Source organism: Cornus florida, unplaced genomic scaffold (genome assembly GCF_030987335.1).
Source record: "Cornus florida cultivar Cherokee Brave unplaced genomic scaffold, ASM3098733v1 CherokeeBrave_3.0.0_Hap2_Chr05, whole genome shotgun sequence".
Classification (NCBI taxonomy): domain Eukaryota; kingdom Viridiplantae; phylum Streptophyta; class Magnoliopsida; order Cornales; family Cornaceae; genus Cornus; species Cornus florida.
Genome location: NW_026775575.1, coordinates 79,918,003 through 79,942,217, shown reverse-complemented (window position 1 = coordinate 79,942,217; position 24,215 = coordinate 79,918,003). Strand labels below are relative to the sequence as shown.

Below are 24,215 nucleotides of genomic sequence, written 5' to 3'. Positions count from 1 at the left end.
GGTTTAACTAAGCTTTGTTGCATTATCTTATGCAAGACCACTCACGGCCTGGGTGGGTTGCAATGACTGATGGTGATGGTTTGGGCAGACCCAAACTCAGTGAAGTGTACAGAAGCTTACACTGTCCGGCAACCCCCAAGCAACAACGAACCAGTTTGATTGGTTTGGCCTTAAAGAAAGAAGATGTGATATTTAAGTAATTTCATATGATTTAGTTAGGATAATAATTTATTTACATGTCTAAAATGGGAATTTGAGAATTAAAAATTGATGACATCATCATTTTCAGTAATGGAGGGGAGGTCTATGTTATCAGTATACAAATATCGAGGGAGGTCAGTGTAATTTGACAAACAAGAGAGACAAGAGGGAAAGTCAATGTATATTAATGAAACCTCAAAGAAGGTTAGTGTAATTATCCCTAATAATAAATATTAATATAGCATATGTTACAAAGATAAGACTACACACAAGCACACAACAATATATATGTTTTAAATTACACAAAAAAAGATAAAGCTATAGTCAAATAATTTTTAACTTCTAAATTCATATTTGTTTCATAAGAACAAGATAATAACTCATTTGCTTTTAAATTACAAAAATATTTTGTTTGTTATATAAAACTTATATTTACTTTGGTAAACTAAATCTATGTGCTATGTAGTCACTGAGTTTTTTTTTTATTTTTTTATTTTTAAGATAAAAAAAAGTGATGCATAACCAAACCAAATCCAATTTTAATTTTAATTTTCAGGAACTATTAGAATGGATTCAGTTTTGTTTTAGCTAATCAGACTTGTTTTACTCTCCTTAAGTAATACTTCATCTATTCCAAAATACTTGCTCATCTTTTTATTTTAAAACGTACAAAAATACATGTCTCATTCTAAAATTAGATATACTATTTTTTATAACATTTCTAAACTATTCTTTTAACATTTCTAAACTGTTCATACTTTATTAAACAAGTGCATTAATTTAGGAGTATATGTCTTTCTACTAGTAACGATAAATTTTAAAATTAAAATTTTTCAATACAATAAAAAGTAGTTAAAAAAAAATTTAAAAAAAAAATATTCAAAATCATAAAAAGTGAATTCCCAGGTGAAGAATTTTAAGCCGAGGGAGTACTATTTTTTACAAGCTCTATGGGCCCCAGTTATTTTGAATTATCCACGTAGAGTTAAAATTATCCACGTAGAGTTAATTCGAAGCTATGTGGGGCCTACCCTGGTTATTCTGGAGGGCTGACGCGGCATAAAGTTACGAGGGGAGACCGACAGAGACACGACGGCGACAGCGAGTTCAAACTCTTCCCTCACTCCTGAGTTTCTTTACTTTGCAATCCCAGCATCTCTCTTTCTGTCGCTCTCTCGCGCGCGCGCAAACACTCAACCCCATTCATTTCAACCTGTTCCGTGATTCCCTCCTTCCTCTCTATCGACCTGTCTCTTCCTTTCTCTAAAGTCTCCGATCACAAACACTCCATTCTTGCATCACTTATCACCTGCCTTTGAATTTTCCGGTGAGCTGAAGCGGCAATTTTCAACCAAACTACTCGTCTTTCTCAGTTGTAGCCTTGTAGGTGACTCAATCTTTTACTCTATTTTCTCTCTCTCTATATATCAGACATATGCACATAACATTTAGATATTTTCAGAAATATTGATTTGATGTCAAACTTGTGATGAATGTAGATGTTGAGTATTTTTTATTGAGGGTGGTGGTGGTGAATTGGATGGGATATGGCGGAACCACGGTCAGTGGACTTGAAAGAGACCAAGTTCCGTAAAGGGGTTTTCGCTGTGGTTGGAATCATGTCCACTCTCCTCATCTATGGCCTCTTACAGGTTCACATTTATCATCTCATCCACTGCTCATTAGTTTCCATCGGATGAACCTTTTAATTATTTTAATTTGAGTACCTGATAGACTTTGTTTTCTGTACTCTCTTTTTATTTTTTTATTTTTATTTTATTTTTTTTCACAATTCAGTGCAATTGAATTATGTTCACTGTGTTGTCAAAGGAAGGAACTTTGTTTTGAGAAACTATAAATTACCACATATGAATGCATCTTTGAGCTAGTGCTTGAAAGGTGATTGTTTGTTCATTTCCTAACTGACACTCTCATAATCATTTTTGGTTCTATTTACTTTGATAGGAAGCAAAGTTGAGGCCTTACTTTGTATTTATTGATACCCTAAGTAAGGATTTGAAAGACTGCCTGGTGTGTCAGTGTAGAAACCCTTTACTTGTAGAGGTTGAACTGTGACATGAGGACCCCAAATATGCTAGATATGCGCAGGAGCATTTGGAAGTTATAGTGTGGCTTTGATTTGGGAGAGGGGATTTTGAAATGGTAGAAGAATTTGCTTTGGATTATCTTGCCTGACCTGTCAATTTGTTTACTTACAATGCCATTAGAGCCTTGTTTGTGACTCATCATTGCTTGAACAGTCCTTTGGGGCCTTATCAATGACCCTTCATTCTTCCCTTTCAATGTCAAGGTCAGGTTGATATTGCCAGAATTTCATTCACAATGATTCATATAGGATGATATTTTTGTTTTGGATTCCTAATTCTCGAAATGCCTCAAGAGCATATGCATTTTGAGATAGTTCTACTATATGTTCTTGATGATAATTCATAACTATCATATATAGCTATGGTTGATGACCGCGCCACGTTAGCTGCTTAAACGGCGCCACCTTTGCAAAATAGGCACAACTAGCCAGCGTTTACTTGGCATGCCCACGGTGGATTAGGTATTCTCGAGCTACCTATCCAATAATTGAACTCACTGGCCGAGGAAGGGGTCACTACCCTTCCTCTACTGTGGTCGCGCCCCGCTCCAGTCGGATGGGCCCCTCCCCCCCCTGGCTCGTTCGAGGATGCTCTCTGAAAGAGCGGCCTCTGCTAATCTGCTTTGCACACCCCCCTTTCCGGTTAAGGAAGCTTTGGGATGAAATTGGGATAGAATCCCGCGAGATCATGAAGGCAGGATCTCGAAAGGGATCTATTCCTTCTGAAGGTCGGGAATCTGAGGACATGTGGATAGGTGGCTGAGATCCAAGGGCTCGTCTTGGCCCGAAGACGGCATGAGGGGGAAAGGATACTCGGTACCCGAGCTCGAACAAGGATAAAAGACGTATTAATTACGAAAGACGTCTGATAGGACCCATATTAATTAAGAAGCGCCATTACCCCTTTGAACCAAGGGGTAAAGCATGGCGAACCATCCGTCAATGTCTTTTCCGTCAGAAGGAGAGACCCTCGAACCTTTGGGTAAGAGCGAGTTCATTCAAAGAACTAAAAGATATTAACCGAAGAGGAAAACACTATAAATAGGAGTGTTAATCAGCCTTTAAGACAACAACAACCCACATTAATAGCTCTTATCTGATAAGCTCGAGCTTATACGGTATCGGGGTCGGCCTTCCCTTTCTTAACCTCCATAGCCGGAGAATCCTTCGTGTTGCTTGGATCTCCACTTGGATACTGTTCTCAAGATTCTTGGCTTATGTGGAACGATCTTCTAATCCCATTCACGATTCACGAACTACCATCAACATTTTGGTGACTCTACTGGGGAAGGAGCGCTTCACATTTGTCAAGTATACGAGAGATCAGTCCACCCTTTCAAACTAGCCCTGCCCTAGTCGAGGGCTACGATGGATGTGTGAGCATGCCGGGGTCGTACTTTCCCGGAATCAGGATTATCTACCCTGATGCCTTAGTCGAGGCCCATAACGCGCTGTCGTACAGAATGGAATAGCTGGAAGGCACAAAGCGAGAGGTGGTGACCTTGCTGCGGGAGATTGTTGGCTGAGGGGTACCTCGGCGAGGTGCAGATTCGATCGGTGACCCCTCTGACGAGCTCACTGGGGGGATCCGACCCCGGACAACTCGGCACGACATGCGCTCTCATCATCAGCCGAAGTGAGGCGGGTTGCTGGCTAACGCAGGTGGTCACGAGATATGCCGCCACGGGCTCGCTGAACTCTTTTTAGTACCCCTCTTTCGGCACCCGCGAGGGTGGGTATGCCAAGTACCAGCCGAAGGGAGGCGCGTTATGGGGACACGGGTTCGAAGGAGCTTGGACATCAACAGGATCTTGCGCAGCGGTCGCCGTATGTGACCATAGCGGATCTGCAAACACTGCTGCGGAATGAAAAGAGTATGCTGATGCAAGAAACGGCCCCAGAACCACCTTACGCACAATCCATCGTGCTTCTCCCTTACCCGCCGGGGTACCTGACCCCTAAGTTCAGCAAGTTTGACTGGAGGAAAGGAAATCCGCGAGAGCATGTGGTGCGATTTATTGAAGCTTTGGGGCCTTTCGGAAATGATCACACTCTGCGGCTTAGGGAGTTTTCAAAAACTCTCACAGATAGGGCCTACAAATGGTATGCGAACTTGGAATCCGGGTCACTTAGTACTTGAAACCAACTAGCCACGATTTTCCAATCGAAGTTCTTTCGGGCAGAGGAAAGGGTGACTACTCTCTCTTTGACTAAAGAGACTCAAGGGCCCAGGGAGGACTTACTTACGTATGTCCATAGATTCCACGACCGAGCTATGGAATGTTACGAAACCCATGAAGAAGAAGCGCTAGGTAAGATTTGCATACAGGGCATGCAGGGGTCCTACCGAATCCATCTCATTAACTTAAAACTCCTCACTTTTGCCGATCTAATAGAGGCGTCTCGGAATTTGGCGAGTAACCTCGCTATTTGTGCGCAGGGCGCCACGCAGGAGGAGTACAGAAGCAAACGTAGACCTTAAGTTTCGGCTGCAGACGAGCCTCCCAGCAAGAAGAGCTCGAGGGGGGCCCGCACCCCTCGACCCAGGAATCCGGACGAGGCGCCTCCGTCGTTTCCATGCACTTCGGAAGAAGTAGAAACTATCCTTAAGAAATGGATCCAATATGGGGATATCAGACTGCCCGAGGTCTCTCGTGAGCTAACTACGGAAGAAATGACCCACCCAAATATTGCATGTATCATCGGCATACTCGCCACCCCACTTACGACTGTTGGGCGTTGCGAAATATTTTTTATAGGCGGATTGCTAATGGCGAACTCATTCTCCCTTCCAAGGATGTGAGGGAGGAGCCTTTTCCTACGCATGACCGAGGTGTTGCCATGATGGTCTCGGGCGTGGCAGTCGACGGGGAAGGAGCCGAGGAGGGTGTTGCCCAAGTCGCGCTGGTCAAGGGAGATGACCTCGATGCATTCCGTCTGTTGGAAGCTGCCCCTGTTAAAAGCATTCTCCAGAAAATGGACTTTTCTCCTCTTGCTCAAAAGGAAATAGCCAAGTTTCTGTGGCTGGTGGCTAAGGAAGGTGTAAAGGAAGTCGTGTCAATAACATCACTCCCTGTACCACAAAGGTCACCTGGATCGGCCATAGTCTTTACTGAGGAAGACAAGTGTGTTCCTACCCCGCACAACAGGCTGTTGTATGTTACGGCTTCACTCAATGGAGTCGAGCTCAAACGGGCATTTCTTAACAATGGTTCATCCCTCAATATCATGCCGTTGGAAGTCTTTCGCCGCAGCGGGATATTGGACGAGAAACTTATTCGGAAGCCGATTGAGATTGCCGGATTCAGAAGTGATATCCGGAGGACTGAGGGGCACGTAACGACCGAGTTGGCTATCGGAAAGTTCAAGGGTTCAGTTAAGTTTCACGTTATTGATTCAGACACCTCTTACAATTTACTCATGGGCCGAGGTTGGATGCATAAGTTTGGGATTGTCCCTTTTTCGTACCATCAATGCATGAAAGGGTTTTGGAATGGGGAACAAGTAACGGTCCGTTGCTCCGATTGACCGTTTACCAAAAAAGAATCTTATATGGTGGAGGCTGGGTTCTTTAATGAGCTAGAGGATCTGGAGGAACCCTAGCCGTTGAAGGCTATTCCTCTACCGAAGTGGGAGGAGATTGACCACCAAAGGAGACAAAAAACGCCCACAACGACTGCCAATCAGAAGAAGCCAGCTGTCTGCAAAAGGGTACGGTTGTCCAACGGAAGGATCGCCTATCGCTTATGACGGTGTTGGGGGGCACGACCTCGGGCGAGACCGTGCCCCCGGGTAGAGTCATGTCAAGTGGAGTTTCCGAACTCCATGGAGGAAGCCAGAGTAGAGTCGGCCGAATCGAGTCGGCTTGGTCAGGAGGAATTGGAAGAAGTCAACCTAGCCAATGATGGTCGCCACCGGGTGATCTATGTGTGTAAGCTGTTGGAAGGGAATGCAAAAGCGGCATTAGTAGCCCTACTCAAGGAATTTGAAGATATCTTTGCCTGGATATATGAAGAAATGCCTGGATTGAACTCTCAGGTAGTGGCTCATCATCTCAACATACGACCGGATGCACATCCAGTTAAGCAGGGGCAAAGGAGCTTCCAGCCAGAGGTCGAGTTGCAAATAGAGGAGGCAGTGCAGAGGCTTTTGCGAGCCGGCTTTATCAAACCTGTTCAACACCCATGGCTAGCGAATGTGGTGCCAGTAAAGAAGAAGAATGGAAAGATCAGGGTTTGTGTTGATTTCAGAGATTTGAACAGGGCATGCCCAAAAGATGAGTTCCCGCTCCCCATAATTGATAACTTGGTTGACTCAACCTCGGGGCATGAAATGTTTTCGTTTATGGACGGATACAGCGGATATAATCAGATTAGAATGGCGCAGGGTGATGCAGAGAAAACAACATTCCGCACGCCCATGGGGAATTTCTATTTCACAGTCATGCCCTTTGGCTTAAAGAATGCAGGGGCCACTTACCAGCGAGCCATGACGGCTATTTTCCACGACATGTTGTATAGACAAATGGAGGACTATGTGGATGACCTAGTAGTAAAATCACGAGCAAGGAGTAATCACCTAGCCGATTTAAGAAGTGTTTTCGAAAGATGTCGACAGTACAAATTAAGGATGAACCTGCTAAATGCGCCTTTAGGGTCGGGGCTGGCCGATTCCTGGGTTTTATAGTGCATCGACAAGGTATTGACATTGAGCGAAGCAAGGCCCGAGTTATCATGGAGATGCCGCCGCCGCCGCAATCTCTCAAACAGCTAAAGAGTTTGATGGGACGGGTTTCGTATCTACAACGCTTCATACCCGCACTTGCCGAGGTAACTCATGTCTTTGGCACTCTAACAAAAAAGGGCTCCGAGTTCAGATGGAGTGAGGAACATCAACGGGCTTTTGACCATCTTAAGGGGTTGTTATCCTCGCCGACCACCATGATAGCCCCTCAGATAGGGGTTCCTCTCAAGCTTTATATTACCTCGACGGAACGCTCCATTGGGGCGTTTCTCGCCCTGGAAAAAGATGGCCGAGAGCGTCCAATAACATCAGTCGAGTTGTGCAAGGTGCCGAAGCACGATATTCTCTGATAGAGCGCCACTGCTTGTCCTTAGCATTTGCAGCTAAAAAGTTTCGCCATTATTTTTTGGCTCATACCGTTCATCTCATCACCAAATGTGACCCGCTGAGGTACTTGCTTTCGCGGCCAATCATTTCAGGCCGAGTGGCGCGGTGGCTCCTGATGTTGGCCGAGTTTGATATCCAGTGCCTGGCACCTCGCGCCATCCTGAGTCAAGCCATGGTAGATCTGATAGCTCAATTCCCTTCTGGAAACTTAGAGCAGGTGCATGACGACCTTCCTCACGACGAGTTCAAGTCGGTTTGCTGCGTAGACGAAAATATGATATGGACTCTGTCATTTGACGGGTCGTCGACCTCTACAGGAGTTGTATTGACCCTTGAGGAAGGCAAAGCCCGAAATCTTTCATATAAGCTTACCTTCGGATGCTCCAATAATACGGCGGAATATAAAGCCCTGGTGTTAGGCCTCTTAGTAGCGCGAGAAGCTAAGGTCAAACGGTTGCACATTCAAGGTGACTCGAACTTGGTAGTAAACAGTTGGATGGTTCTTATGCTATCAAGGAGCTGACTTTGGCGGCATACAGGACAGTCATTCAGAAGCTTAGCAGTAACTTCGATGAACTCCGTATAACTCATGCGCCTCGGACGGCCAATCGACACCCGGGCGCTCTGGCTACCTTGGCGTCTAAGGCTGAAATTACAGGGGAGTCGGTAGACATTCGAATCCAGAAGAAAGAGGAGTCTTGCTTGCACAGTGAAGAGTTTGCTGATCAGAAGGATGAGGGGGACTGGCGGAACCTGTATGAGTCGCAATTGAAAGGCAGTGCGGGCGAAATTCCTTTGCAGATACTCAAAAACTTTACGTTGTATCTAGGAGTGTTGTACTTCAGGGCACCGGGAGGAACCCTGGCCAGATGTATTGGAAAACAGGAGGCCGACCAAGTGCTGGACAAATTGCACAGGCATACGTGTGGGGATAACTCCTTGAGCCTGTACCGGAGAATACGAAGGCAGGGATACTACTGGCTTTCGATGGCAAAGGACGCAGTAACAATACAGAAAGCATGTCTCGATTGCCGAGAATTACTCGAGGAGGCTCAGTGTGTGGCCAATGTCGAGGAAGACTGGAGGTGCAAGTATACGGGGTATTTTGAAAAACGATATCTCCCACAGGACCCCGAGGAGGCCGCTCTACTTAGGAGGGAAGCAATCCGATTCTTCATCTGCAACGGCGAATTAATGAGGCGAAGCTTTGACAGTAAGGCTAAGCGATGTGTCAGTATGACTGAAGCCCGTGAAGTTCTGAAGCAGGCTCATGACGACGAACACTAGGGGTGGAAGAAATTGTACAACCGCATCATACAACTAGGCTATTACTGGCCTACGATGCAGATTGACAGCAGAGATTACGCCAGGAAATGCAGAGAATGCCAAATCCAGTCATGCCATCCACGCGCCAGCAGTAGAGCTACACCCCACGGACGCCCCTTGGCCGTTTCACACTTGGGCCATGGATTTGATAGGACCAATCTCGCCCAAGTCGGGAAAAATGAAGTGGATACTAGTGGCAACAGAGATCTATACTAAGTGGGTCGAGGCAGTAGCTCTGTCGACGGCAATCAGGCAGGTGGTGGCGAACTTCATTAAAGAAAATATAATATGTCGCTTCGGTGTACCTCGGGTCATCGTATCGGACAACGGAACCCCCTTCATCAACAACAGGGTTCATGCACTCCTTCGAGGATATCGGGTGGCCCACCGCAAGTCTACGCCTTATTATTCGAAAGGTAACGGACAAGCAGAGGCGACTAACAAGACCCTACTTCGGATTTTGAGTAGAACTTTAAAGGAACAGCATGACAAATGGGCTAAGCAGTAACCACTTGCGCTTTGGGCATACCGAACTACCACAAGAGGAGCCACAGGTACCACGCCCTTCTCCCTGGTATATGGTACAGAAGCAGTGCTCTCAATCGAGATAGCAATTCTGTCTGGAAGTTTGGCAGAGCAGAGTCAACTGCGGTTTGACCCCAGGATTGGGGAGCTCGAGGGGGATTGCCAAATTCTTCACGTGCGCTCCACTTCAAGAGTCGGGAGGTGTGCTGCACAGACGCGGTCATACTGGAAGGAGGAAACTCTTCAAGAAGCCTATCATCTTGATAGCACGAAGCTATCTTCCCCGCCGAGGTAACGCCGTTACGCAACTTGGCAGCAAGTTTGACTTCGTCCTCAGGAATGGACTAAGAGTTGGGGTCGTGTTCACTAAACACATTTAAACACATAAGCTGTACTACGTCTTCTAAGGTTCTTCTAAGGTGGGGGAAAACTCTCCCCAAGAAGTGAAAAAAGTATGGGTATCTCGGCTCCACCGAGACAGAAGAAGAGCGAGGTCATGAACGTCTCGAGGTATGGTCAACTCTCGGGTGTTGCGAACAGCGTCTGTAATCCTTGAAGCCTGCAAAATCCCTGAAAACTCGGCATCAGACAAAATCGCATTTGTCCATAATTCCCACCCTCGTCCATAGCCAGTTTGACTCGTAAAGGGAACATTAGAATGAGGAAAGTCGCCGCGCTCTACCTTGAACCGCAAAATCGAGCTAGGCTGAATGGGCACCCCCGCGAGTGCATAAGGTTCGCCCTCAAATAAGAAAGTGCTTTCCTGAGCCTCGTCCATTTCACTTAACGCATCGCTGTTAGCCCAGAAGGTGTCGTTTGGACCAAAATAAGGAGCAACTCGCCACTCATTCAAAGGGGGGACATCGGGGACATCGTCACGCACTGCCATGATCTTTGGCTCTGAGTGTGAATCTTTGTTTACCGAGGGGGGAGTGAGGAGGATGAGTATTGTTTACGCCTTGAAAAATGCCCTAGTACAACTTAAATAGTGAGGGTTCGGCATCCCAGGCATCATACCTCTGGCTAATGAAGGGACGCGACTCGAGACCCAAAGCGTCATAAACTGACACGCCAATAAAAGAGGCAACACGTGGATCAAGAAGCCAGAGCGACATGACCCTCTGAAGTGACGCAACTCCTCGGTACTGGAATGATATGACCCTTCAATAGAAATAATAATGACCAAAATTGGATCGAATTAGTGGATTGCTCGAGCTCCCCTCTTGGCAACCTCGAACAGGGGGGCAAAATGTTGATGACCGCGCCATTTTAGCTGCTTAAGCGGCGCCACCTTTGCAAAATAGGCACAACTGGCCAGCGTCTACCTGGCATACCCGCGGTGGATTAGGTATTCTCGAGCTACCTATCCAATAACTGAACTCACTAGCCGAGGAAGGGGTCGCTACCCTTCCTCTACTGTGGACGCGCCCCGCTCCAGTCGGATGGGCCCCTCCCCCCCTGGCTTGTTCGAGGACGCTCTCTGAAAGAGCGGCTTCTGCTAATCTGTTTTGCACGCCCCCTTTTCCGGTTAAGGAAGCTTCGGGATGAAATTGGGATAGAATCCTGCGAGATCATGAAGGCAGGATCTCGAAAGGGATCTATTCCTTCTGAAGGTCGGGAATATGAGGACATGTGGATAGGTGGCTGAGATCCAAGGGCTCGCCTCGGCCCGAGGACGGCACGAGGGGGAAAGGATACTCAGTACCCGAGCTCGAACAAGGATAGAAGACGTATTAATTACGAAAGACGTCTGATAGGGCCCATATTAATTAAGAAGCACCATTACCCCCTTTAACCAAGGGGTAAAGCATGGTGAACCATCCGTCAATGTCTTTTCCGTCAGAAGAAGAGACCCTCGAACCTTTGAGTGAGAGCAAGTTCATTAAAAAAACTAAAAGATATTAACCGAAGAGGAAAACACTATAAATAGGGGTGTTAATCAGCCTTTAAGACAACAACAACCCACATTAATAGCTATTATTTGATAAGCTTGAGCTCATATGGTACGGGGGGTTGGCCTTCCCTTTCTTAACCTCCATAGCCGGAGAATCTCTCGTGTTGCTTGGATCTCCACTTGGATACTGTTCTCAAGATTCTTGGCTTACGTGGAACGATCTTCTAATCCCATTCACGAACTACCATCAACAGCTATAAACCATTTTAACATAGCTGATAGCTCTATTGGGTTTCTCTTCAGAGATCTAAGCTTTTAGGAGACAATGACATGTCTTGCTAACATAGATGTTCAATAAGATCTTAATAACTAAGAAAATGTGGATCGTAGTAGATAAGAAAATGTCTAATGAGTTGCTTAAAATTAATTTTTTACCAACATATAAAATAAGGGATATTCAAAGTTTTTCTAAATATCATGATATTAAAATATTTAACAATGTTATATTGTGGAGTGATTAAGTAATGACTAAGGCTTCAAATTACAGCATGGAAAAATTAATTATGTAACCTTTTCATTGTCTTTTTCATTTATTTATTTTTAGTTAATTGTTATAAGCAAATGGTTTGGTTATATTTATTTAACATATTCGTATATGTGTGTGTGTGTGTATATATATGTATATATTGTGCAGGAGAAGATCATGAGAGTTCCATATGGACCAAACAAAGAATTTTTTAAATACTCATTGTTTCTTGTTTTCTGCAATCGCATTACAACATCAGCGGTTTCAGCAGGCGCTTTACTGGTACCTAGCTATATGTGGTTAATTGATCAATTTTTGTAGGCCCTACTAGGTATACAATTTTAGTTCATGGAGATTCTGGTTCAGTTCACACATACTGCACTTTAATAGGAATTTACCTAGACTTGAAGCATCTTTGTTCAGCTAAAATTTATTACATCAATATCTTCTCTTCTCTAGGCAAGTAAAAAGGCATTGGACCCTGTTGCTCCAGTCTATAAATATTGCCTTGTATCAATAACGAACATTCTAACCACTACATGTCAATACGAGGTAACCTTTGCTTATTTACAGTGTTATTTACCATGATTTATATGAGAGATAAAATTAAAGTACAATGTTTTTGGTTCTGTTAGAAAAGTCACTTGAAGGTTCAAAAGTAATAATTAATTATTGTATTAATTATTTATTAACCCCTTGAAATCTTGCTCCAGGCCCTTAAATATGTCAGTTTTCCTGTTCAGACACTTGCAAAATGTGCCAAAATGATACCTGTGATGGTAAGTTAACTGTGTAAATAATAATGGTAGTTACTTTTTCCATTTCTAATTTTCCCAAATAAACAGAATTGCTTGTGTTATACAGTTATACCAATTGTCATTATTTTCTTCTATGTAATTTCTCATGGCTGTAGTTGCTGTTTTGCCAAAAAATTTGTTTATACATTTGCATATTTACTTGCTTTTTATTTTTTATTTTTTTTTATTTTTTTTTGCCGTGTAATTGTTCCTTTGAAAATTGATAGCTGATAGGTTAATGTTGTAAGTTGGAGCTACTTTTTTGTTCCATCTTTTGGTTCCAAATCTAGCGTTGTATACAGATGCTCTCAGCCTCTCACTATCACTTCAAAAATAAATTGTTATTATACTATTATCATTTCCAATGTTTTTTGTCACCTTTTTTACAGCATTAAATGTTGCAGTTGGATGCTAAGAATCGTAAAATTTTAAAAACTGTTGTTTAGTACATCTTGTATGGTAAAAGTTCTTCCCCATTCCTTCCCTCCCATAGAAAAAAAAAAATAATGAAACAAAGAAAAAAGGAAAAAAGAGAACTTTTCTGGATGAAATTCCATTAATAGAACATGCTTCCTCAGTGTTTTTTATGGTGTCTTCCCATGTGTTGATTTTCATTCTCATTCTTTGTTCCTCTTTTTTTATTTTCATTCTTTCCTTTCTGTTTTTGGGAAATAAAGCAGTTGTGCTAAGCCCTCAGCAAATATGTTTATATCTTTGAACACATCTTATCACTAACAAATTAGTGGTTTCTTTAAAAATTGTAGCATGAGTGGTATAACAGGCTTTGACACACCATATGGGTCCTATCTTTATACCGTAAAGATTATTCTTGATCGAATGGGTTAAGGAGACCTGACTTATCCCAAAATAGAAATAACAAAAGAAAAAAAAAGAAAGAAAAGAAACATGCACGACGTTAATGGTTCTAAAAAAATAGGATTTGGGTGCAGCATGAATAGGATGATATAATTATATATATAATGGATGATGCGATGGAGAGAAATGAGGTAAAAAGTGGACACCATTTATTCTTCACTACCACATTTCCTTTTGGAGAAGCCTTTGATGGAGGCCATTGAAAACGATTCTACCGCCTAGTAGAAGTCATTCTATCATATAACTTAGTTTAGCGCTAATATTTTTTTGCTTCAATTAGGAAATTGCCGATCATTGGTAGATGAATCATATTGCATTTGTCTGTTTCACGCAATTACATTTTATTTCTCCTTTTTTTGGCTTGATCGAACTCTTCATTCATTCTTTTTCTATTAATTATGCAGCTTTGGAGCACTGTCATTATGCAAAAGCATTACAAGGCGCAAGACTATTTTTTGGCTTTTCTAGTGATGCTTGGGTGTGCATTATTCATTCTATACCCGGTAAACAATTACAGTTTCATTCTTCTATATCTGCCTGGTTTCAGTACTGTTCCATTCTGGCATGTCAAGTAATTTACATTCTAAAGGCAGGTGATGAATGTCAACATGATGCTGACTCTCACTTCCCACGTATGGTCGACTAATATCCGCAATCCAACTTTGTTTCATGGTGAATAATTAATTAATTTACTGCCAAAGAATTAACAATTTACTGAAATATCCTATTATATCATTAATTATTTGTACAAAAACTTAGAATAGGATTTAATGAGAATATAAGAAAATATTTTCTGAGAGTTGGAATGACATATATGCTGTTCTTTGTGTAAAAGGTTTCTACATGTAAAGTAGTTCTTGGTTTCTAAAAGTGAAAGAGAAAATTTATTAGTTTCTTTTTGGTAAGTAAGTGAAATTCTTATCCAAAAAAAGAAAGATATTACCATGAAGCTCAACACACATCACTAGAGAAGAAATATCCCACCAATAGAAAAGACAAAAAAATCTCATATTACATGAGAATCTAGTTAAAAAAAAAGGACAACCTAAAAAGTAACAGCAGAGAAATTGAAAGTTTTTGGGAAGACATGCATTAATTAATAAATATTCTGTCTTACCAGGGTGTTCAAACCTAGGTTTACATAAAAAAGATCTGTCTTTCACATTTATTAATTAATGCAGAGTTCTGTACAAGGTGTTAACTTGATTTAGTTTTCTCCTGATTTTGGTTCCATCATGAACCAAGAATACAATCCATAAACACCATGATTCTACATGGTATAAATTATCTATGAATGCTGGAATTAAGAGGTATTGGACCATGATTGGTTGGGTGCCATCATCAATATGGTGATCTTCACCACAGATCATCATCCAAAGCTTTAGATCTAGTTTCTTATACTTTTCATATTTTCAAGGGTCTCTTTCTTTTTTTTTTTTTTTTTTTTTTTGTGGTAATTAACCACACATTTGCTAACATTTTCATCTATGTTGTGATTACCATAATACATGTTAAATATTTGCTAAAATATCCATCCATTATGTAAGTACCATTACTCATGTTACTTCTATAACCAAGTAAGATGCAGGCTTGTCTCCTAGTACACTTGAGTATGTTACTCCCGCTTATCACTTATCTTCACAATACACTCAGAAATGTACTTTTTGAAAACTGATGTCATAATCATCATTATTTAAGTATAGGCACTGTATTTCTTATGGTTAGACATAGGTCAGAGTGCCACTATAGAAGAGACATTCCTTTTTCTTTGTGTTTCTAGATGAAACGATGGCTAATAAAGACCTCTAGCGTTTTCAGGTGTCCAATCTGGAGTATTTTAAATTCTCGTGTATGTACAAAAGAGTACTGCAAGAATATATGGGAAAAGAAAGTAATTGAGCATTATTCATAGCTTTCACTAAGAAAAATATTTTATTTGTGAATATAAGTTTCAATAAGGTCACTTGGATGCTGCTGTTGTTACTGCACTAACCCCACCTTTTTGGGGTAGGTTAATGCACATGGCTTTATTAACCTGTGCCAAATTTTTAATATTAACTGAATGGTTTTCATTTTGCATTTGATTTAGGCTGCAGGTGACATTAGTCCATACGATAGAGGAACGGAAAGCACTGTCTGGGGTGTTTCATTAATGATTGGTTATCTTGGGTATCAGTTTCTAACTTAAATTCAATCATTACACTCTTTTTGAACTTTTTAATTATTTTCTTTTTAAACTTTTAGTATCCTGAATCTGACATGGAATACAACCTAAATCACTTTTACATCCATGTCCCAAAAAACAACATGAAATTATTATAGTACACTGACTGCTAAAAACTTTTAGATAAATAAAACGATCAGCAGCTTAATAAAAAATACATGAAGTAATAAACAATGTGACTTATTCCCAAGTGGGCCTTGTCTTGAAATTGTAACTTATTGCGCAGTCATTTTCTTCAAATTTCCTTTTTCTTAAGAGCAACCCCAGCGCTGTGCTTGTTTTCCATTCCACACTTTCTATAAAGTGTATAGCCACATCATCAACTTTATGTAAAGTGTATAGTCACGTCATCATTGATTGTACACTTATTTTGAAGGCTCCAAGTTCTTGTTGTGCACTCATTTTTTCATTGTACAATTTATTATATTATTATTTTTAAAATAATAAAGTAAATTTTTTTATTGTTTTTTTTTTCCAACCGTTTTTTCTCAACAACTATAATACTAACAGCTATAATTGTTTGCTCCGATTTAGATACAAGATTTGAACAATATATATATATTAAAAAACAATAATATTACACATATATATATATATATATATAAATAAATAAAAGTGCATTACATAGCTTTCCTACAAATAAAATAAAACAATACAACTCAGGAAAAAAAAAAAATAGTAAACATTATAATTAATTGCCCCTTTTTGCATAACGCGCCATAATTTTATTTTGTCTTTTTCCTAACGGTTATATTCCCAACGGCTATATTATGTTTGTCTTATTCTAACGGTTATATTATGTTTGTCTTTTTGCTAACGGATATATTCTGTTTGTTTTTTCTTCAACAACTATATTCTCAATGGCTATATAAACCACTCATCTCTCATTTTTTCAATTACCAAGTCCATTTCTTTACATCTTCAAATTCATTTTCTCTTCTTTGAGTCTTTATCTTTATTATAGAAAAAAAATGGCTTCATCATCATAATCTATTCCAGTGTCCGGGTCAATTTCTCCATTAAGTTCCTTTTCATCTTCTGTCGGGGAAGATTTTTTTGAAGAACGTCAAAAAAGGATGAATGCAGTGATGCAATTGTTATCGCCTGAGAAGGTAAAGGCATTCTTTCGACGTCGTAAGAGAAGATATATTAAACATGATCAAGAGGAAGCAGCCCAGCGGCTATTCCAAGATTATTTTGCTGAAAATCCCACTTTTCCACCTGAGATGTTTCGTAGACGATTTCGGATGCGCCGAGAGTAGTTTATTCGCATTTTAAATGATGTTACAGCATATGACGAATGGTTCATCCAGAAGCTTGATGCCCTCGGTCGTATGGGTTTCACTCCTATACAGAAGATGACAGCTGCAATACGTATACTCGCATATGGAATTTCAGCAGATCTTAGTGATGAGTATATAAAGATTTCTGAAACCACTGCGGTTGAAAGCTTGAAGCGCTTTTGTGATGCTGTAATTGCGGTGTATGCAGGGCAATACCAATGCACACCGAACGAAGAGGACATTGCACTTCTGCTTCGAGAAGGGAAAGAAAGAGGCTTCCTAGGTATGCTTGGCTTTATAGATTGTATGCATTGGGTATGGAAGAACTGCCCTACAGGGTGGCATGGCACACACAGGGGAAGAAATCATAAGCCTATCCTCATATTGGAGGCGGTTGCATCGAAAGATCTGTGAATCTGGCATGCTTTCTTTGGTATGGCTAGTTTAAACAATGATGTGAATGTCTTGGATCATTCCCCAGTATTCAATAGTCTGATTAATGGCACAATGCCTCCGATTAATTACGAGGTAAATGTGCATCGATGTACAATGGGGTATTACCTATCTGATGGTATTTATCCTAAGTGAGCAACTTTGATTCAGACCAACCCACACCCAACAACTGTCAAAGAGAAATTGTTTGCTAAAAAACAAGAAGCTGTTAGGAAAGATGTTGAACGAGCGTTTGGCGTGTTGCAGATCAGGTGGGCTATAACGCAAGGACCTGTGTATTATTGGGATAAAGAAGATTTAAACAAGATAATGAGAACGTGCATCATATTGCATAAGTAAATCGATGTACAATGGGGTATTACCTATCTGATGGTATTTATCCTAAGTGAGCAACTTTGATTCAGACCATCCCACACCCAACAACTGTCAAAGAGAAATTGTTTGCTAAAAAACAAGAAGCTGTTAGGAAAGATGTTGAACGAGCGTTTGGCGTGTTGCAGATCAGGTGGGCTATAACGCAAGGACCTGTGTATTATTGGGATAAAGAAGATTTAAACAAGATAATGAGAACGTGCATCATATTGCATAATATGATCATTGAAGATGAGCATGGACACATTTTGCAATGGACACCTCCGCTGGATGAGCCAATATCCCTCCCTCAATACATTCGAAACCCAACAATGTTGGCAGCACACATCTCCGATTGTTTTAGAAGAATTCGTAATAGAGCGGATAATGCTGATCTCATGAGACATCTGATGGACCATTTGTGGAATCAATTTGGTAATGAAGATGTTTAAATTTGGTATAATCGAATAAAATGTAATTTTTATATTATTATGCGAATTAATTAAATCAGTACGTGATGAAGATGTTTAAATTTATTAATTGAATAAAATTTTATTTTTTATATTATTATGCAAATTAATTAAATTATTATGTAATAAATAAATAAATAAAATTGATTAGTCAATGTGTACAAACTTTTTTTAAAAAAATAAAATTAATTAAACTATCATGCAAATTAAATGACTCTTTTTTTTTATTTAGGAAAAATGATTTTTTTTCTTAATTAATAAAAATTTGACTATCTTTACATTAATTAATTAATTCAATACACATACAATAATTATTTTACACACCATCACACAATATCATTTTTTTCATTTTATATTATTTTCTCACACACAATGACCCAACAATGACCCACTGCGCCTGCGCTTCTGCTACTACCAGCCGCTACTTCATTCCTTAACTGTGAAGTGTGGAGTATGTAATATGAGATGGGCCCCACTTGTGTGTAATCTGCATACTAGAGCCTTTCCATTCCACACAGGCTCACATATTGTACGCTTTGCTACGCGCTGGGGTTGCTCTAAGTACTTTAGAGAGCTAGGGAGTACGGACGCTTCTACAAAGGTGCCTTGTCCATATGCATCATGGACAATTTTGAGTATGTATTTCACACCTAACAGACACGTCCTTAATTTTGGACACTTAGTGCACATCTTAGACAGTCTTAACGTTTGACTTGTGATAAAGATTTTCTGAAAGGAGTCTGTTTGACAATCTTGGAAACAAGATGAATACACCTAACATGTCCAATCTGTGTTTAAACAATTTGAGATTTACACATGACTAACACAGGTAAAGCATGAAATGAGCACTTTAATATAAATGAAGAAAATAATTATAATAGCAGAAGTATAGCAGGAGAGAAGGTTATATCTCACATTATGCAGTTTTGGTATAAAAATTCTGAACTCGTTTAATGTCCTATAATAATTATCTTTCACAATACATGTATAAAAGTAAAACTTTCTATTTTTATATTGCTGTGATATGCCTGTGTCCTAGGATTGTACATGCTGGTGAATTTGTCGTATTATGTTAGTGTCTGTGTTTCTTTGGTTGGGAGAAGACTACTATAAGAAAACAATTTAACATGACACCAGCAGAGTGCACATTTCTACTGTTATTTGGTTGAATAGGGGAGAAAGAAAGCAATGTTTAAGATTCCTCAACTTGAAATTCATATGGCTGAGTAATCTAGCATGTCGAACGACACTGCTTGCGTGCTGGTGGTTTGAAGTATCAATAGCTGTAAATTATAACCATCTAAATATGTATACATATATACAATATACAATATTATGCAAATATAGAGATGCATCTAGTATTCCTTAAGATACCCTTTCACCATAAATGAATTAAGCTTTTGACATTTTCATCAATATCAAGCTTTTGACATTTTCATCAATATCAAGCTTTTGATATTTTCATCCATATGCTACACTGTACCAGCATTAGTAAAACCATTATATTCCTATTAGCTTTGTGAACATTACCTTCGTGATGACCTAAATATATGTTGGGGAAAGTTATTGTAATGCTACATACCTATGTGTTTAGATGTGTTTTTAATGTCAGGTTTGATGGCTTCACAAGCACATTCCAGGATAATTTATTCAAAGGATATGATATGGAAATACACAATCAAATATTCTACACAACATCATGTTCTTGTATACTCAGCTTGACTGGTAAGTTCCATCTTTAGCTGAATCTCATAACATTCTGAAGAATTTATTTAGTTATTTATTTTATCTATAGTATCTTGAATGATGGTTCTTTTCCCTTGGTTGTGTTAGAGATGATGTTGGGGTTGTTGGTATTTAGGAAGAAAAATTATAGTTTCATTGTTTCCATTCTATCTCTCTCTCTCTCTCTCTACATGTATATATATGTGTGTGGATATATTTTATTTATAGGCATAAAGAAAAATTCTTACTGTATATCTTCTTACTAAGCTATGAGTTTCACTTGATGTTTGAAAGTTTCACTAGCTCAACACATGAGAAGGAACTGCAATTCATAGTTTATTAGCATTGCTAATGGTCAAGTCATTTTATCGTATGCAAGCACTTTGAGGGGATAAGATCAAGGTTTAAAGTTCAGCTTCGGATCCAACTTTGGTAACCAAAGATGCTGAATTGATCTATGGAATTTTTAATCAAGTCGTATACAAGGATTTAAATTTTTGACTTTGCGTGAACTTCGGTCACTTGTGAAATTAATCAAAGGAATTTCTTTGAAGCTTTGTAAAAGGATACATCTACTTGAGCTTTTCTATCCACGCTGGAGTCGCATACTTATGCATGCTAGAAGGTGTTAGGGTGCAGTGTCTGGCATTGTAATTGCTCAAACTAAAAGTCATTGGTTTGGTAAGTATGTGTCAGTCAACCAGAGTTGATTTTCTTGCTGAAATACATTAGAAACTTGATTGCGGAAATTCCTCTACGCTGATCCAAGTATCCAAATCTGAAAAATTGCCTAATCCTGTTAACTTTGATTTGGCTTTCTAAAACATTATAAACAGGTTAAACGATTTTTTCATTACATTATTAAAAATTTATTGGATGCATTGGTTAGAAATGGAACGCATTCTGAGAGATAAATGTAGCTTTGGGGGAGAAAATCCACAACAATTTGGGAAGTAAATAGCGACGGAGATGACTGTTGGGATTATATGTCACTTTTTAGAACTTAATAGAAAACATGACTTTATCCACTTGAAAACTCAAAATATCATATAAAAATGCAAGATAATACACTGAAGGAAAATTCACTTCAAATGAATAACATGAAGTTTCAAACAATAAGAAGTGAGGGAGGTATGTTTGAATGCAGAATCAATTCTGTCTATGAAGAGGAAAATATGACTGTTGGGAACTCAGGAATAGTGTCTTTTCAGAATTCACACACTTACTATCAAATAAGTAAATAATTATATATATATATATATATATATATATATATTTCATTGACCAAATTATAACAAGAAATCCTAAGTTAATAATTTGATTTTGTATAAAATGAATTAAGTCTATGAATGAGAAATACATAACTTATAGCAATCTCGGTTTAATATAAAATGATAACTATCTTCTTTTATTAATGTTGATGTGATATAAAATAATATAAAATTTTCAGGAAAAAAAAACAATGAATATAAAAATCCTCTTGACATTTATATTATCTCATACATATAGAATAATACACCTACATTTAGAGTAATACACCTAGAAATTGTGAGCATATAGAGTGAGATTTTGATAGCCGTGCACATAATTTAGGTCATTCTTGAGAACCTTAGAAGAATTTTGTATGGTCAAAGCTTTTTTTGGGGCTCGACTTAAAGTTTGCTTTGAACAACAACCAGTGACAATTCTTTTCTTCAATCTTCGGAAGACTGGAGACTGGTGTTACTTATTGCCTATAATGGGGTTCCTAGTAGAGTGAGTGAAGTCATTGTACGTTTCTTACGAGTGTCTAGAAGAGTTAGTGTGTGGTGACGAGTACTATGAACTATGAAGAACGTTGGATTGCATGGCGATGAATTCATTGACCAGCTATTAGAATTTCTACTAAAAGGTCAGATGTATGAAGGGTAGAGGTAAATCAACTTTGGTTATTCATGGAGAAGAGTCCATAAACAGAAGTTGTATTCTTCTCCTACACAGTGGATTGTTTAGCATCTCCTATGATTTGTTCTGCTTTCCGTTTTACGTATAAAGATCTCTGTGATTACTTTTATTGCTTTTGATTATATATTTGGATGGTATGAATAAGTACTTTTTCAGTCACTGATTGATACAATTTAAATGCTCAGGTGACAAAATTGAGGACTCGAATTTGAGTATGAGAGGAGCCCTTCTATGCATGTTTGATCGATGACTAATTAGATTAAATTTAAAATTGATAATTAACCTTCCAAATGACATAAAAAAGGAGGGACATATCCACCCCTCTTCTAGGTTTGAAACACCACTAGTGAATTCATCTGGATTCTTCGTGTGCACAACTATCAGAAGTTGTTTCCAATTATAAACCACCTAATATTTAACACCTAAATACAGTTTATAATTCCTTCTCCCGAATCTCCCTGGCATGGCCTTGGAGGCATGTTTGGTATATATGCCTGTTAAAATACAAGGAAATTATGTTCATCGAATTCTAAGATTGCACCTTATATACCCTCAGGGTTTTTTTTTTCCCTAGTTTACCCTCAGGATTTTACTTGTGTTTGTTCCTAGTATGATCAAACCTCAAAATCAGCAAAGGATATTTGTGTTTGGAGGCCTGAAATTTTAATTTTAGGTCATTATATGGTAAGTCCTCACTGAAAGATTTTTTGATGATTGACTTCTCTCTCGAACCTAACAAGAAAGGAGTTACAATTACTTCTGCTTCTTTGTTAGCTGAATAAAGGCTGATGCCATTCACATTAATTTTCATGGCACATGCAATTTCATTTATGTAATGGGTACTGATTTTTGTCTAATGATATCCTCATGATGTAGTCTGAGAACCCTATTTTGCTGAGTAGATAGGTAGTCCTAGACTCCTAGTTGAAACAATTATTTGAAACTATTTTTCCTCTTTATTTTCCTTGTATGAGCATCTTTTGTGCCTTCCGAGTTTATGTGTTGTATTTTAGTTTCCAATGACTAAATAGTGTTGGCTTTCTTTGTTTCTATTAGGTCTAATACTACAGGGGCATCTTCTAATGGCAGTAGATTTCGTTTACCGCCACAATGATTGTTTCTTCGACATTGCACTGCTTTCCACTGTAAGTATCTTTGTAACACTACAGTTCCTTGACAATAAATTTGAAGCTTGTGAGGCAAGATAGCAGACTGGTTAGTCAGCTAGCAGACGAGACAGACAAAAACTAGATTATAATATAATAATATATTCAAGAAATCCATCGGAATCGCTGGCTTTTAAAAGCTTTTCTAGTTCTTCTCCCATTTCTATTAATAACATTGCTGTTATATCATTCTCATGCCAGCAGATGATGTCCATTTTCCTCAACATAACCAAAAATAATTATTTATTCCTATTTTCATTGCAGGTAGCAACTGCCAGTCAATTCTTCATTTCTTACACAATTCGCACATTTGGCGCTCTAACATTCGCTACAATAATGACAACTAGACAGGTAAAAAGATAAGTTCCCAAAAAAATAAATAAAAAAATTCTTGATCTGTTTCCTCTGTCATTTACATTTATGCTTCTGATTTATGGTGCCCATCAAATTCTTTTGTCGATAAAGTTGGTGAGCATTCTGCTGTCATGTTTGTGGTTTGCCCATCCACTCAGCTGGGAACAGAGCGTTGGAGCTGTAAGCCTCGACCTTGATCCTTTTATACATATATATATTTGAAAATTTCAGAAGCCCGTTCAAACTAATTTGTTTTATCGATCAGGTTATTGTTTTTGGATCCCTTTATGCAAGAAGCTTTTTGAAAAATAGACCTCAGAAACCGTCATCTCCAGAACATTTGCAAAATTGACCTAGTCCACTGAAGGCAAACCCCTGATACAAGATGGTCTGGTGTTCCCTCTTCGGTATTGGCTTCAAGTCCAGTGATAGGGTGCTGTATTTGCAGCAGCGTGGAGTGCATGCCTATATGTACAAATATTTCATAGGGATATTAATTATAAACTAACTAAAGCCACAAGAATGAGTTTTATTTATTTATTTTTTCTTTCGCTTTTTCCATTTTAAAAAAGAAATGTACAAATAATTAAAATAAAGTCTATATGTATAATCATACACAAATTATAGCTCTAAAGTCCAAGAGGTGTTTCCTGGCACATTTTCTTTAACTGGATTTAGTTCCAATTGTGAATGCTTCAGGTTCCAAATTTCTTGGTTCCATGTCATTTGTTGTCTGAATAAATCAATCTTATCATTTTTGTGTTTGTTATAAACTACTTTTTAATACAGGGGCACATTGGTGAGTGAATTTATTGAAATGTTATTTGGATTAATGCAACTAGGACACTTCCAAATTTGATGAA

At 39.1% G+C, this 24,215-nt stretch overlaps 1 protein-coding gene across 1 annotated transcript; it reads left to right on the top strand.

Annotated features, from left to right (window-relative positions):
* Positions 1 to 931: 931 nt before the first annotated feature.
* On the top strand, positions 932 to 24,098 carry LOC132310258 (UDP-galactose/UDP-glucose transporter 5B-like). Its single transcript, XM_059808447.1, has 12 exons — positions 932 to 1,584; positions 1,701 to 1,853; positions 11,878 to 11,991; positions 12,169 to 12,261; positions 12,423 to 12,488; positions 13,787 to 13,885; positions 15,472 to 15,551; positions 19,776 to 19,888; positions 22,889 to 22,977; positions 23,263 to 23,349; positions 23,464 to 23,532; positions 23,618 to 24,098. Exons 2-12 carry the CDS (start codon positions 1,749 to 1,751, stop codon positions 23,702 to 23,704), a joined length of 1,002 nt encoding a protein of 333 aa, XP_059664430.1. The 5' UTR covers positions 932 to 1,584; positions 1,701 to 1,748; the 3' UTR covers positions 23,705 to 24,098.
* Positions 24,099 to 24,215: the final 117 nt, after the last annotated feature.